This window comes from Ammodytes marinus (assembly GCF_949987685.1).
Source record: "Ammodytes marinus genome assembly, chromosome: 14".
NCBI lineage: Eukaryota > Metazoa > Chordata > Actinopteri > Uranoscopiformes > Ammodytidae > Ammodytes > Ammodytes marinus.
This window is the reverse complement of record NC_137218.1, coordinates 12,477,721-12,493,058: the sequence shown is the minus strand read 5'-3', so window position 1 is coordinate 12,493,058 and position 15,338 is coordinate 12,477,721. Positions and strand designations below refer to the sequence as shown.

Sequence of the window (15,338 nt, the reverse complement as noted above, 5' to 3'; positions counted from 1 at the left end):
CTCTTTCTCTCTCTCTCTCTCTCTCTCTCTCTCTCTCTCTCTCTCTCTCTCTCTCTCTCTCTCTCTCGCCCCAGGGGAGAGAGAGGGAACTAGGATGGGATGAGAAAGAGGGGAGGGGACCGGAGGAGAGGAGGGGAGAGAGACGCCCCCAAACAAAGAGCAAAGAACCTGCAAGCGGCCGTCCACGGAGCTCCTCTCGGCTCTATCCCTCTGTGTGCTCCCGTCTCTTCTCTGTCAATCTGCGCGCCACCAAGACACTTGAAATTGGTAGTCAAACGTGTTTTTTTTTCTGCCCATACAAGCAAAGATGACTCGGCGGCTCATGATGCTAGAGTAAGTGCTCAGTGGCACTTCAAGAGGGTGGACATTTCTCAGATGCAGGGCGATAATTAGGCTATGTCAAACATTTACGCATGGAAACATTGAATGAGGGGAAATCATAGGCCTAGTTAGGAAGCGTGAAGCCTTTGATTTTGACTCCAATAATATAAACGGATAAGTATGCCTATTTGCTTATTTAAAGGCAAAAAAGTTAAAAAGAAAAAAAATACACACATAATTAAGAAAAATGTGTTAGTGCCACGTGAGCGGTTCACTGCCTCTTCAAACTTTGAGTATCAAACAGTGTGGGGGCCTCTATAAGACTCAATAAGGTTTTAAGACATTTGGTAAATTGGATAGGACCTCAGACTTGACATTTAGATGTAGGTTTTATTTAGACCGTACTTTGGCTCAATTATAAAAGTCATATTTCATGGTCACAACATTACCCTATGTTCCCCATTGTCTTCCGTATGGCCTGCCCTATTGGAGGCTATAGCGCCGCAAGACGCACAAACAAAAGTGACAATAACAATAATTAGCTCAAAATAACAATGAACATAATTGAGGATAATTGCTACCATATTTCCCTGCTTTGTCTCACCCCCCATAGCACCATCTGTTATTTGAAACTATTTATCACGCCGTCGAGATGAGGGACTCCAAACAAAATACAAATAATAATAGATAGATAGATAATTCCGTTGATATCAACATACAGTTACGGCGTATTGATTCGGTGAGGTGCAAAAAGGGTCAACAACTTTTGTATTATTCAGCTGGCCGCGGGGGATGATTGGCAGAGCGAGCTGGCGCCGTTCCAGGGTTTAATTCCCAAAGGTTATTGAAAAACGCTCTTGACCTTGATTATGGAGAATACGAGTCTTTTATGCTCCAGTTTCCTGCTCATAGAGAGAGGGTGAAAGACAGAGACAGTGGTGCTATCAGTCCATGGGCTATACTATGGGATTCAAGCGGGTTCACAGCGGAGGGAAAAAATATATGTGAATGGAGTGTTGAGATTCTCCAATCGATATGAGTAGCTTATGTGGCATCACTTTATTTAAATTATGAAAGAGGATATTTATCTCTACCCTTATACAGGTCAATGACGGTGTCAGATGTGATGTGTAAAGGCTACATTTAATCTAATGCGATGGAAATGCAGTGTTAATAAATTATCTCGCAAAAGTAAACCGCCTTCGATTTAAGAATTATTAAGAACTGTTAAGGGGGGATATTATCGATTTATAGACGCCCTTATTGATTTGTTAATTTAAGACCTATCATGACAGACTCTGAACACTAAATGTGTCTTGGATGCTGCAGGATTTTGATATAATAGGAGGCTGCAAGAATACACAAATCAAATGATCCACCATTGCCATTAGTTAAAAAAAGGCCGCTTTAAAGTTAAATTGAGCATGATCTACATGAATATCTAATCCAGATTTACAAATCGATATTAAAACATAATAAATAATAAGAAAGAAAAACGTCACTAAGAAAACCTGGTGATAAGCTACAGAAACATGCACGAGCAAAGAACAATATGGTGACCATATATAAAACCACTGCAAACTCACTGTTGTGCACATTACTTAAACATAAATAGTCTAATACTCCCCTCTCTCTATTTCCCTATGTGTGTGTGTGTGCGTTGTGTTCACTCACGGCGGTTTGCCTCCCGGAGCGCTCCTCACTCCCAGTCTAAATGCAACCCAGCAGCGCCATCATGTGTCTGGCGTGTCCAACTACACGCGAAACCGACGCACCACCAGAGCAAAACCTGATACAGAAACAATGAATCCAATTTATTGTGTATAAAAAGATGTATGCCTATGCAATGTAAGATTCATAGAATACCATCATTTTTACGTGTGATGATAAAACATGTCGGCACTTATTTATCCCTCCTATTAAACTGCTGATTAATAGTAGAACTTTTCTAACTTCAATTCCTTGATCATATTTTCAATGTTACTTTTCTGAAAATGTTTCTAATAGTATAAGTACCATCCGTAACAATTGATGAATTGTATGTCATATTTTACTGTATCAATTTCAAAGTTCAAAAAAATTAAATACTGTGCAGTACAACTAGAGTCCCACTTCACAAGCCTACACAAGTACAACATACTGCACTAGTACATGTACTGTGCATATGTACTGCAGATACAAGCATTCAAATAAAAATAAAAGGCTAGGTTCAGAGTGGATGGTTCATTTTATTTCTGACATTCAGTTGTTGTAAAATAACCAAGGCAATGCCAGGTGTGAAGTTCCAAACCAACTGTGGAGCATTTGAACAGAATACAACTCTCAATCAGAGTCAGGTTTTACAAAGCAGGTCCTATGTGTGTGTGAAAAAACAAAATCAGATAACAGAAGAAAGTCAAAAAGAAATAGAACTGAGGACAGAGCAGCCCTTAACACCATCAAATAACATGTGTTCATCAGAGGCAACGGTATGGGAAAGCAGTGCTGTACTGAATGAATTCAGAACAGCAACATGTGGTCATAGTGGCAGCCACAGGTTCCATTATCATATATGGTTTCATTTAAAAAAGATTTCAGATGGGACATTTGACTTCAGGGACTGAAGCGATGCTTGCTTTAGTATCGATATTCCTCCTGGGTACTCAATCAAATCAATATGTCACTAGTAATTAACTATTTCAGTGTAAGAAAATACACAGATTTTTGGGAAATTTTAATTGTGTTGTTTAAGCAGCAAATCAATGAAAAGGAATAATAAAACAATAATTTGATGTTGACACGTTTGGTGCATGAATTGATTGTGAATGTAGGATTTTGCAATCCTTACAGGCAGTGCTGCCATTTAAATTGATGTTGGCAGCAGTGAAGGGTTTGTGCATTTGTTTGACACCATAGCCCATAGACTACTGACCTAAACAGTCCCTCGTAAATTTAACATGAAGTCCATCCCACAGATGAAATCTCAAGAGGTACAATGGAATGCAAAAAAATTAAATAATTTAAGATTGTTTTTTTGTTTTTTTTAACTGTCACTTAACTTTTTATTTTTATTTCAGATGAATACGTTTAGTTATATTGTCAAATGAAATATTGAGCTTAGTTTAGCTTTAACACATTTGGTTTTCACCTGTCCCATAGGGAAAATATGTCACAGTTCGTAGCCTGGAGAGTGAATTCAACAAATCTAAAAATATCTGTAATATCCCAAACAAAGCAAATACATCTGGAATCCATAGTTGACGGGCTTCTCTGCTGCTTATTCATAATTGAATACTGTACTGCTTGTTTCCATACAGTTGCCACCGACGTTTAATACCTTGTGGACCATGTGACATTTTGATGGTGCAGAACTCTCCACATAAACAATTCAAATGCTCCATGATGAAAAACCCAAGTGTGAATAAAGCCGTTTAAATGTTTGGTGACCATTTCAAGTGCTTTGTTGTAAATCAAAGCCCAAGGAATGGCGCTGATAATAAAAAGAGAAGTCATTCAAGAATAGAGAAAGTCCTTATGTTCATTCTTTCAGGAGGAACATGTGCAAAATACATCAAACTTTACATTTCATCTCTTAAAAGAAAAAGAAAAAATTGGAACATGAAGAGTTGAACAGCGTTGGCCAGGTTTGATCCTACATTGATTTATGTATTCATTCTCAACCCTGCAGCCAAACCGCTTTTTTCCAATGTCAACAATAAAGTCATTCATAATAATAAGACCTTTAGTAATAGTGGTAGTAAGCAATACTGTTTGAGGGGTTAACTAGTGCATCTTCCTGTCCCATCTGCGCCATGCTGATCACACTCCTACCAGTAGAGGGCACCAGAGTGATCACATCAGCTTGTGGACACGTCATACAGACAAGGGAGAAGCAGCAACACTGGCTGGTTTCAGATAAGAACATTTGGTTTCCCCGTAAAGCTTCTTAGCTAAAAGTTTTGTCTTAACAAAGAAAGTCGAAAAACCTGCCAGGAAGCTTTGGAGAAATCAAGGCCTTAATCTCTGGTTTCATATAGATGCCAGGGGAGCAACATTTATATACACTACACACAAACAGATAGGGGCTGTTTTCCTCGTACACAAAACAATTCAGAGGGTATTTTGGTTGCCGACAGCCACAGAACGGCTTTGGAGCGTTGCTAGTATAAATGACATTAGTGCAAATGCGATCCCAAAAAAGACAACAAAAAAAAGGAAGAAAAATGTCAGAAAAATATTGGTAACAAGGCTAATGCACATTGGGTAAAGACAAACGAATGCTATAGGAACAGTGGCGGCGTGCAAGCTTTACATAGAAGCGTGCATCAGGAGGACTCAGCATTCTCAAGTTTTTCAGTCATTGAATTAAGCCCTCGAACTTCGAACCAACATCTCTTCCCCGTCCTGCCCCATTTGCAGAGCACAGAGAAAGAAAGTGTGTGTGTGTGTGTGCACGCCTATCGAACAGCTGAATTTGCTGGTAGTAAGATTTGAAGAAGTGACTGAGCAGCAGGAGGATAAAGATGGTTCTAATTAACACAGGGTGCATTGATGTGATTGGTTTATATAAGAAGCTGGAGGGCGAAGGCAACAATTGCTGGATCGATGGCAAACTCAGGACAGACTTTTTGAATGGGTTTGTGAATCAGCTGAGCTGGGGAAGATGGGTGCGGATGAGTACCATGTACAAATGAAGTAAATGTAACAACAAAGTTTGGGCTCCTACAAAGCTGAAAGTTCAAATTCAAACTGTGGCTTCTGTTGCATTTCAAACCCCTCTTATCTCCCCCCACTGTTTTCTTTTCTGTAATGTAAAAATTATCTTAAAAATAACATCTCTTTTACAGTAATAAAAAAGTTTTGGCGATGATAAGGAAAAATCATTTTTTTTTGCTGGGACCAGCCAAACAAGTTTGATTCAAATATTAAAGCAGGATATTAAGAGAAAGCTTGACACATGAAATTATTTGGAGTTATTCCATGTGCAACCAATTTTGCTCACACTGCAACACTTAACTGGACCACACCATGTATCCTACGCACCAGGCTCCAGGTCAGGTTGATGGCCGCAAGAAACACAACATTCAGTCACTGTTAATGCTCAAACCCGCAACGTTGAAAACCAATAATCATAATCAAAACTTGACAAAGAAATGTGTAGAATTAATGAAATGTTAAGACTTTGTCACCGTTTAAAATACCACCATCTGTTATAGCACAAGTCTTTCAAGACTCTCTAAACCTGGAACCATTCCTAAATTGATCATGGCACATATAGGACTACAGAGACAACCCAAACGCTAAAAAACATACAGCAATGAGAGTAAAGCTGCACAAACTAAAGGAAGGATGGGAACAACCATCTCGTGAAATGTCTGGGATTTAAAAAAAAAAAAAAAAAAAGTGACAAAAGCTCTATCCTAGAAATGTCAATACAGGTGTGATATCAATATCAAAATCTAGAAAGAAGCAGAAATGAGGGATGTGATACGTTCGTCTCATTAAAAATTCACATTACGTGGACATGATGTTAAAGTAAAGTACCTATTATTTTTGAAAAGATAAAGAAAAAGCTCAGGGTAAAAGTCGTGCCTAACAGAATCATTTGCTGGCATGAAAACACATTTAGGGGAACGGTTCCGAGACCACTGTCTATAAAGATGCCATTTAAATGCTGAGTGAAAGAAAATCTGCTTAGAGATCCGCTTTTCTCTCAAATGAATACAGAGGCCACCCGCTAGACAAGTAGAATATAGGCTTTATATCGGAAGATGGGGTGTTTAGATGTGTAATTTTATATGTGCATGCATGTATGTCGTGTGTGTGTGTGTTTACGATGGGGCTCAAAGGCTGCATGGAGGAGGGGACTGTTCAAACTGTGAAGAAGAGCTGGGCTGGTCAGGTTGGGTTGCTGACTCCTGGCTGTCCATTGGAGGAGTGGGCTCAGACGGGGTCTCCTTGGCCTGGCCCAGGGGCTGTGAGGAAGAGGGTGTGGGGGGCGTGTCCAATGTGTCAGAGGAAGACGAAGAGGGAGGATCTGTGTTCTTAGATTCAGTCACAATAGGGGAAGAAGAAGATGATAATGATAGAGTGTTGACCAACTGCTGAGGAACTGAAGGAACACTTGAGGAGGAGGTTTCTCCAGCTGAGCCAGAAGGTCCCTCATCTCCCTCCAGCTGTGCTGCTGCCTCCCCTTCCCCAGCTTTCTCATTGGCCGGGGCCTCTACCTGACCTGCAGGATTGTGATTGGCTGCAGGGTTGTCCGGGTTGGGGCCAGTGGTGGTGATGGTGGTTGGTGATAGGCTCTTTAGTTGTGTGTGACAGAGTGGGCATGATTCCTGGACATAAAGCCATTTCTTCAGACAGCCAGCGTGGAAGAAATGACTACATGGCGTGATCACAGCACTGTTCATGTCCTGGAAGGACAAGCACAAAAAAACACACAAAATGTGTTATTAGGTTTCATTTGACATTTTCAGACAGAGAGAAAAGAGGAGATTCAGCAATGGCACTGTGACAAACATAAAAGCTTTTTTGGCCACTACACCATGAAAACAGTTTCTAGTAGGAATCCAAATGACAATTTCTGGACCTGAAAATGACCTTTAACATGAAAGCTGAGAAGAATCATTGGCCATGTCCTCTCTTTGGATGAAGAGAAACACAGCTAAAAGCAGCGGATACCTGGTAGCAGATAGCACAGATGTCGTTGTACTGCTCCAGCTGTGTGTTGCTGGCCGTGGGGAGGCTCTTGATCTTGTTCACAGCATCTCTCCTGAGCAGGAAGCTCTGCCAGCCCAGCTGGGCCCGCAGCCAGACGTTGTAGTAGGAGTGGACCAGGATGATGGTGCTGCCCATCACACTCCACTCCCCGAACACCGTCTCTGACACGCCGTAACACACCACACACACCGCCACCTGGCCGGGCAGGGACATCAGCCACAATGACATACAGGGAATGCAACACTGTATATCAGTAATGCTACGGTCTTTGTCACATTGCTTCCTACTGGTTTGTGTTTTCTCACAATGTTGTACACTGTGTGCATGTGTGACACTCACCAGAAACTCCAGCAGTCTGTAAGTCCCATTGACAAAGTAGATAACTTCATCCATGTTCTCTACTGGAGCCTTACGGAACTCCTCCACCATGAAGAGGATGTAGATCAGCAGAGTACCGAGGACCTGGTAACAAAGGAGCAGTGTGTCTTAGCATGTAGATGTAATTAAGGTTCAATAATGAATCAACGTAGGAGTATAGATATGTGTATGTGTATGTGTGTGCGTTGCGTTCTGCTTGTGTTACCTGCAGTGACGTGAGGATGGAGGAGGAGATGATGATGAGAAGCCAGAAGTCCATGTGGAAGAACTGACAGATCATATAGGCCATGTAGGCTGGGAAGATGAGCAGGAACAGACACAGAGACACAGCTCTGAAGTGTTTCCACAGACTCCTACAGGGCAGGAGGAGAACGGAGCAAAGGAGGGAGATTTATCATGTACCGAAAATAATGAAAGCAATTGGTAATGAAATATGAAAAAGCTAAAAAAAACTTCTTACTTGTCTCTGGAGGCTCCCAGGGCCAGGACTATGGGGTCAGCTATCTCCAGCATGGACTGCAGGATTGAAGCAACAACAATGAAGAGGATGATGGAGAGGAGGAAGGCTCTGTGTATGACCTGGAGCTCAATGAGGCCGGTCTGCACAGCCAGGATCAGCAAGGTGATGCCCTCTGTCATCCCTCTGCACACAGAACACGTCACAAAACACACAAAGTGATTATACAGACGGACAGACAGACAGACAGACACATATCAACACACACACTCACACTCAAACACTGACTGACCTGTGCATGGTGTTGTCATTCATAAAGGCTCTATAACCTTGCAGGTAGAACTTGCAGAGTGTGAGAACTCCCAGGGCAACGAAGGAGACGGTGAAAACCAGACCCAGGAGAGAGTACGGCGTACTGCAACATTCTGCAATACTGAGGACATGCACGATAGTTACAAGAAAAGGAAAACAACCATCAAAAACAAATTAAACAGAAAGGCTATTTTCCATCATAGTCATATAATATCAAATCATAGTCCTGTTTAAGTAAAATTGTATAATCTCTGTAAAAATAAAATAGCTCCAGCATTATCAGTTGTGCAGTTAGTCAATTCAAAATTCTGGTCCATGATCATGCATTTTAACAATCACTTGTACGTTTGCATGACATTTGCAATGGATATTAACAGTTTTCATCAATCTGATATCCCATGCAAGTCTGACCAGTGCCATGTGTGTCTTACCTGGTAAGAAAGAGGAAAAGGAGCCTCTCCCTTGAGGTTGGCTGGTCTCTGGTGCTAAAGTAGGAGTAGATCTGCAACGCAAACAGCAGCAGCCAGAAACACATGAAGAGAACTGGAAGAACCAGCTGGTTCCATAGAGACATACCCAACGCCAGCAGCCCGTACACCTCCACCACCTGGGGGACGCAGAGAGAGAGAGACAGAGAGAGAGAGAGACAGAGAGAGAGAGACAGAGAGAGAGAGAGACAGAGACAGAGAGAAAGAGAGAGAGAGACACAGAGAACAGAGAAAGGAAATTTTTCAGCTGAAATCATAATTATAAAAAAAAAAAAAAAAAAAAACTTGCAACAGTAGGGCACACAACTAGTTCATTACCTGAGTCAGCTCCCTGTAGGCAGTCTTGGCTAGGTTATATGGAACCAACAAGTTAGAAGCCAGGAAGTAGATGACCTCCAGGCCAGTGAAGATCATGGAAAACTTATTGATGAAGACAATGGTCTCCAGTGGAACCAGACACAACCTGGCCACTAGAGGGAGCAGGTGAGCAGAGAAAAGCCAGATCCTCTTGGTCTGCATCACACAGGAACACAGTGTACACACCACCAGCTGACCTGAAAAAACATGACAGAAAATCAACTGCAAAGAAAAGGCACCTGCACACATACAAAAACATAAGACTCTCATGAATATTCACTGGTACAAATGGGATTTCGGAGCAGCTTCTTTTCTAGTAAAGGGCTGAAATAAAATAAACTTTGATGTTATTTTGACCAGTCCCAAAGTGTCAAAGCCAAACATTTAAAAATTAAAGATGTGAGGCCCGTCCGCACAATTATTATTATTTAGTTTCAGTAATCCATCCAGCATCCATCTGCCTAGGTTTCATCATGCACTACGCATGTTTTTCTTCTTGATTCATTTGTGATATTATACCTATGAGAGCTGTGGTGAATCTGTTCATGGAGAGAGGTTCCAGGTAGACAGGTCCTTCATGGCCAGACTCCAGTTCACTGCGGACATAATCCCTGACAAAGAGAGGTCAACATAGGTATTGTTATTATCATTCTTAGGCCAGGACTAGCCCTTTATGTAAAATAGAACAGAGAAAACTGACACAAGCTATGGAATTTTTTTTCTAGTAAATGCCTTGGGAAATATATAGTTCATTATACTCTACAATCAAAGCTCACTAAGGGCTATGATGTACCTTGCAAATATAACAATGATTAAGCGGCCTGTTTAACAGATAGATACATGTATCTGACAGAATATAATAAACATTGTTGTACCTTGAGACTTGATGACCAGCAAACAGCAGCAGGGCCGTAAGGACATACAGGTAGAGTTTAACCAGGTGCTGACGAGGCAGAGTCAGGAGGACCAAGCTCAGGATGTAACCTGTGCCATTGAGACAATGAACAAAAATAGCATACAATTAAAAGTGACAATACATGCATTATAATCATGATCTCTCTAATGCTTCCTGGTAGAGGATAATATTGTGTTTTCAATCACAAAAGTAGAATAACTAATGTGAATGTGTGTGTGACACATGTTTCTTATGCTTTAGCAGGGAGCTATTTTTGACAGTCAATCAAACAGTTCTACTGCCAATAGACTTATCATACAACTATATAGTACTATCTGAAACTAATTGCCCAAAAACTCCTCAGTGCAAGGCAACAGTTTCCTTTTGTTGTACTGCCTCTCTTCCCCTTTACTCTGTCTGACCCACAGCGCTCATCAGCACATACCAAGCCTATTGGCTCATTTACCAACTGCAGCCAAGTCTGACAGCACACACTCACAAATGCAGACATATAAAAACACACTCACACACAGAGACAGAAAATGCCACACAGCGATAGTCTGTTTCCTTTCAGCCTGCTCACAATTAGACTGTGTGCTGTGTCTGTGTTACCTTCACCCACACATCACTGTAACTCTCTCTGCTTCTGAGAGTCAATGGAAATACACTCGGCTGGCTCCTTGTGCTGCAGATAGCTTTTTTCCTCTCTACATGGTTCGCTTTTTGAAAATCTGACTCTAAAAACCATTAAAAGAGCATGTTATTATTACTTGGCTCAATGGATAAACAGCAGCTGACAAAGACAGAATACACTTGCTATTGGACAATGAACTTAAATGACTTATAACAAAACTGGCAACCCTCCAGTTACAGTTCATTCTGGGGACACAGCTAGGAATAGTGTTTTTGCTGCACTGGGGGTATGTTCATGTCGAGTTCGTTGATCTATTACATTCCCCATTGAGGTTGTGTTTCAGCCAGCTTGTCTGTCAGACTGTAAGCAGCCTATGGCAATAATCAATTATGGATTCCTGTGAAATTTGGTGAATTAATGCATTTTGACACAAGGAAGAATGGTGGTGGACACAAAAATGGAACTGCCACCATTACAAGACTTGTTTACTTTTAGGTAACTGTACTGTACTGTAAAGAGAAACAAATACAGACTTGAATTGGTCTTTCTTGCATTCTGACTGGCTCAGCTGACTCACACTGCTAGAATACCAATAACCTGGGGCAATAACCACACAGCTGGAAAACTATAGTCATCTGACAACAAACATCTTTTGCTATTTTTTACCATTGGGTATATCAATGATTAACTGGACTCGTGGCCCTGATTGTCCTTAAATCAATACAGAGCCCAGCCTCGCGGCTTACTGCTTAAACCACCATCTGTAATCATTTTGAAACTGACAAGGATGGGTGCAGAGGGCTGACATTGCCGAGTTAGAAAAAAATAAAAAATCGTGCAAATCCAACCAAGGGCGGTAGAGTGACCATTGGAATGTTTCCAACAAATAACCAGTGATAACACCACCATGCCATTGGCTACTGCTCATTATACATGCGTTACATTATGAAATGTTTTTAAAACGCTATGTAGTGCAAAACATTTGTTTTACACTAATCCTCTGATAAGTGTTAATCCAAGGGGAACAGGCTGTGTGTGTGTGTGTGTGTGTGTGTGTGTGTAACACTGACCCACGTAGTGCAGGTAGAGAGCCAGGTATTTGTACTGGAAGAGAGGGTTGTTGGAGAGGCTGGAGCGTTGGATCTTCTGGAAGAAAGAGCTGACGTCCCAGCGGTAGAGCACGTCCAGCAGCATGATGCTGGGAACACGCAGGCCCACATTGAGCACCGCCTCCACACGCTCCTTCACTGCCATGGCCCACTCTTAACCTCTGACAGGCAGGCACAGCTCACCGCTAAGACCTGATGTTAACACTGGTGGTACTGTGGAGAAAGTCAAAATGGAAATGTAAAATTTTTCTTTTAAATTTTCATCAGCAGCAGGGGCTTTTTCATTGAAAGGTTATAGTTAAGTTAGTGCATGTTAAACAAACACCAACTGCTAGTACAATTGTATCAAGTAACTACTCAGCAACAGCCAATGTTTTCACGTATTTTGCAGGTGAGTTGTGTTACATTTGCATGGCTTATAACAACTATTATGGGTAACATTATTCTATTAATATACAACTCTGAAGCTAAATAAACGTATACTGTACTAAATGAACTATACAATACAGAGAACACTTATTTGGCTGACAGTTTGAACCTCCAATGAAGTCCTGGATAAATGTTAGACATAATAAGAAACAGTAACTTTACAGACTTTTTTTGTTTTTCATTGGCAACTTTAACACTAGAACATCACAATGCATTACAGAGTTAGCATGACAAGTTGCTACGTGAATAACTGCTTCATCCAACACAACCATGATTTACATTTATAAATCTATCAGTCAATATTCCATCTACACTTCAGTAAATTCAAATTCATCCAGGCCTTTCTTTTTGCTTCTACTAACCAACTTCACACAGAGTTTAACATGAAGACAGCACAAGGAACTGTGAAAAGAATCTATGTGGTTACACTCTCAGGTGTTTTAATGCAGGTGCAACTCAAGCCAGGCATGACAAATAAGGTATTATGTTCAAAAACTGCTTATTCACAGTAATGCTTCCTTCATATTTCGCACTGATCTGTTTATACTCCGAGTAGCAAACATTTAGTATTATCTGTCTTTTATAGTATGCGAAGGGTGGTCAAAAGCCATTTATCAAAGGAGTTTCATCTTAGTCCAAATAACTAATTACTATAAAAGGAACTGCTATAATGCTAAATGTAAAAGCTGGATACAAGCACTGTGTCCTAATCTTAATGAGCCCCCTGAAATGATAAAATAACACAACAATCTGAATGTTGTGTTTCCGTCAGGTTAAGCGAGCCTTCTTAATCTTCCTTGTTGAAACTTTGCTTGCTTCTCTTTTTTTGGAAGACTTATAAAATACCTTCCAATACAATCACTTCTGACCACGACCAGGCTCTCAGCCAGAGCAGCCCTGGAGCTGGTTTTAAATTCATAGTAACACAAAGTGAAATCTGGAGGCCATTTTTTTTCTCACACTGCTAACAGTCAAGGAATTCTGACTCTAAACCAAAAGAGCTCTTGCAGTTGTTGCTGCAGTTTGGGTACTGCATTGCATACTACATCAGGTTTGAGGTGTATTTTATGGAAAATCTCTTGCGGGGATGGATCCTGGCTTTTAAAATAGAAAACAAATTTAAACTATTTTAAGTTGCTCAAATCGTTTCACAGCAGTTTGAATTTTTGCTCAGTCTTGCATTCTCAAGTTTCTGATGTGGCACTGAAAAGACAAGTCTCTTGGCTCTTTATAATACCAGACACTACCTCTAGGAAGCCAAACGTGGAGTTTCCATCCATTCATCATTTTCCAGCAGCCCGCGACAGGACAGGACAGGGCCCGGATAACTTACATAACTCTGAATTCACCACTACTGTCACTGGCCAGAGAGAGAGAGAGAGATCACTTAGCAGAATCCGAGTTTATATAACGCGGTGGTCTACCGCTGTGTTTTATCTATCCTAATCCATTAACCGCTACAGGGAGCATGGTGTGGTTGGACTTAGTCTAAATGTGGGTATTTACACCTCGCTTAACTGAAATGCCGCTACTACAAACGTAATGGATGAGTGAGAGCGCTGCATCGATTGTGGTACGCCATGAACTCAAGTAACCCCTCTGTCTTCACGGAAGGGGGGAAATATGTTAGCTACGCCGCAAAGACTGCAACTATTTAGTGTAGCAGTACAGCCAAACATGATAAACGGCTTTGGTTTATCCGGGTGTGAATAGTGAAATCGGTAACACAGATATAGCGGTGTACCAGCTGTGTACCATAGGATGAGCTGCTTCAAGCAGGCACCAGGCACCGTGCCAACAATTCAAGCTAACGTAGTCAGCTAACTAGCATCACTGTCAGTCAGCTACTGTCAACAACCGAGCTCACCCAAAGACTGTATATAAAATAGCTTACATTGGGAACAATGTGTGTGCGTGTGTGTGTGTGTGGGGGGGGGGGGAGGGGGGACATACACGACATGTTAGCTTTGCTTTAAAGCCACCACTTTAAACATCGTCGTCCGGAGAGATTCACATAAAAGTAGATGGCGTTAGCTCAAACCTAGCCTAGCCACTAAGTCCAACTGTAGCCTAGCAAGCAGACTGTTACACATCCTGAGCCAAGACTAACAAAGAAAAAGAGAGAACTTACATTTGAAGGACAATGTTCACAATATGTACAACTGTTTTGGGTTGCTTTTCGGGTCGGATATCGACCATTTTAACTCGGCTCCGCCCGAGTTAACGGTCTTGTCGGTGGAAGCACATCACACTCAAAGGATGCGGCCGATCCGCTCATCTCACCGAACAGCCATTACACTATCCGAAGAGGACGTACTGCGCATGCGCAATACAGTCAGTACCGTTAAATCTTTTACAGTAGCTAAAGTTTTCTTCATTTATCATCCCTTTTATGCTTATCATATGCACAACCAGTGGAGGATAAAGTTCTCAACCCCCTTACCTACGTCAACAAGTGAAAGTGAAAGTTGCCCAGTATTAAGTTCAGTACACAAATAAATGTAGGCCTACTTTGTTACTGTCCACCACTGTCACAACAAATAAGCTACAACCATAGACTGTTTGGCCCATATACTATGGCGTCCCGGAGTCGCCAGAGAGAAAAAATAAATCTATATTAAGGCCACGTTTTACTCTAGCTCACGAGATACGTACATTTCGTTCCCATCTTTTCATTGATTTGTGGCCAAAAGATACATTACTATGCCATAGTGTATCTCTTGGCCAACTTTATAGCAGTCTTTCCCATAGTGACTATGGGAAAGACTGCTATAAAGTTGGAACTCACATGTCAACTGCAAAAAAAAAAATAATAATAATTTCACATTATATCATAGAGACTTTTTTACACAGTAAGTGAGGAACATCACGAACATTTGCATCTGGAAGGAAATGGTTCAGAAGCAATGCAAGAAGAAAAGTATTGTAAGATAATGCATAACATTGCTATATAATGCAACAAAAAAATTGCATTTATTTATTAACATATTTTAAGGATTCTCGCCCTGGCCCCATGACCCATGAGAGGCTCCACGATGGAAGCTATTTTCTTGCAAAGAAAAAAAAATACTGTATATAAGTTAAAACTTTATATAATAACCCCATAAAAATGCATAATATAAAAAGAATACTATGAAATAATAAGCTCATAATTTGTACTTGTATGTGATTAATATTTTTGTCCTTTTTATTTCAGAATTTCATCTCTTTTACCAATGATTAGGCTTTTACTTTTCATCTCATAATTATGACTTAC

At 40.9% G+C, this 15,338-nt stretch overlaps 1 protein-coding gene across 1 annotated transcript; it reads right to left on the bottom strand.

The window, feature by feature from the left end:
- Positions 1-2,529: 2,529 nt before the first annotated feature.
- Positions 2,530-14,351, bottom strand: LOC307260780 (RING finger protein 145-like). The gene is made up of 12 exons (XM_080041095.1): positions 14,214-14,351; positions 11,615-11,866; positions 9,891-9,999; positions 9,535-9,626; positions 8,977-9,212; positions 8,602-8,777; positions 8,151-8,291; positions 7,862-8,044; positions 7,607-7,754; positions 7,363-7,485; positions 6,985-7,218; positions 2,530-6,716 (listed from the first exon to the last, which is right to left on the bottom strand). Exons 2-12 carry the CDS (start codon positions 11,796-11,798, stop codon positions 6,144-6,146), a joined length of 2,199 nt encoding a protein of 732 aa, XP_079897221.1. The 5' UTR covers positions 11,799-11,866; positions 14,214-14,351; the 3' UTR covers positions 2,530-6,143.
- Positions 14,352-15,338: the final 987 nt, after the last annotated feature.

What these genes read in the sequence shown, in the direction of transcription:
- LOC307260780 (XM_080041095.1), bottom strand. Translation starts at nt 11,798, where the DNA reads ATGGCAGTGAAGGAGCGTGTGGAGGCGGTGCTCAATGTGGGCCTGCGT. An exon ending in GCTGGTCATCAAGTCTCAAG is followed by an intron (nt 9,627 to 9,890) that starts GTACAACAATGT and finishes TCTCTTTGTCAG; the next exon opens with GGATTATGTCCGCAGTGAAC. An exon ending in CTGGGAGCCTCCAGAGACAA is followed by an intron (nt 7,755 to 7,861) that starts GTAAGAAGTTTT and finishes CCTGCCCTGTAG; the next exon opens with GAGTCTGTGGAAACACTTCA.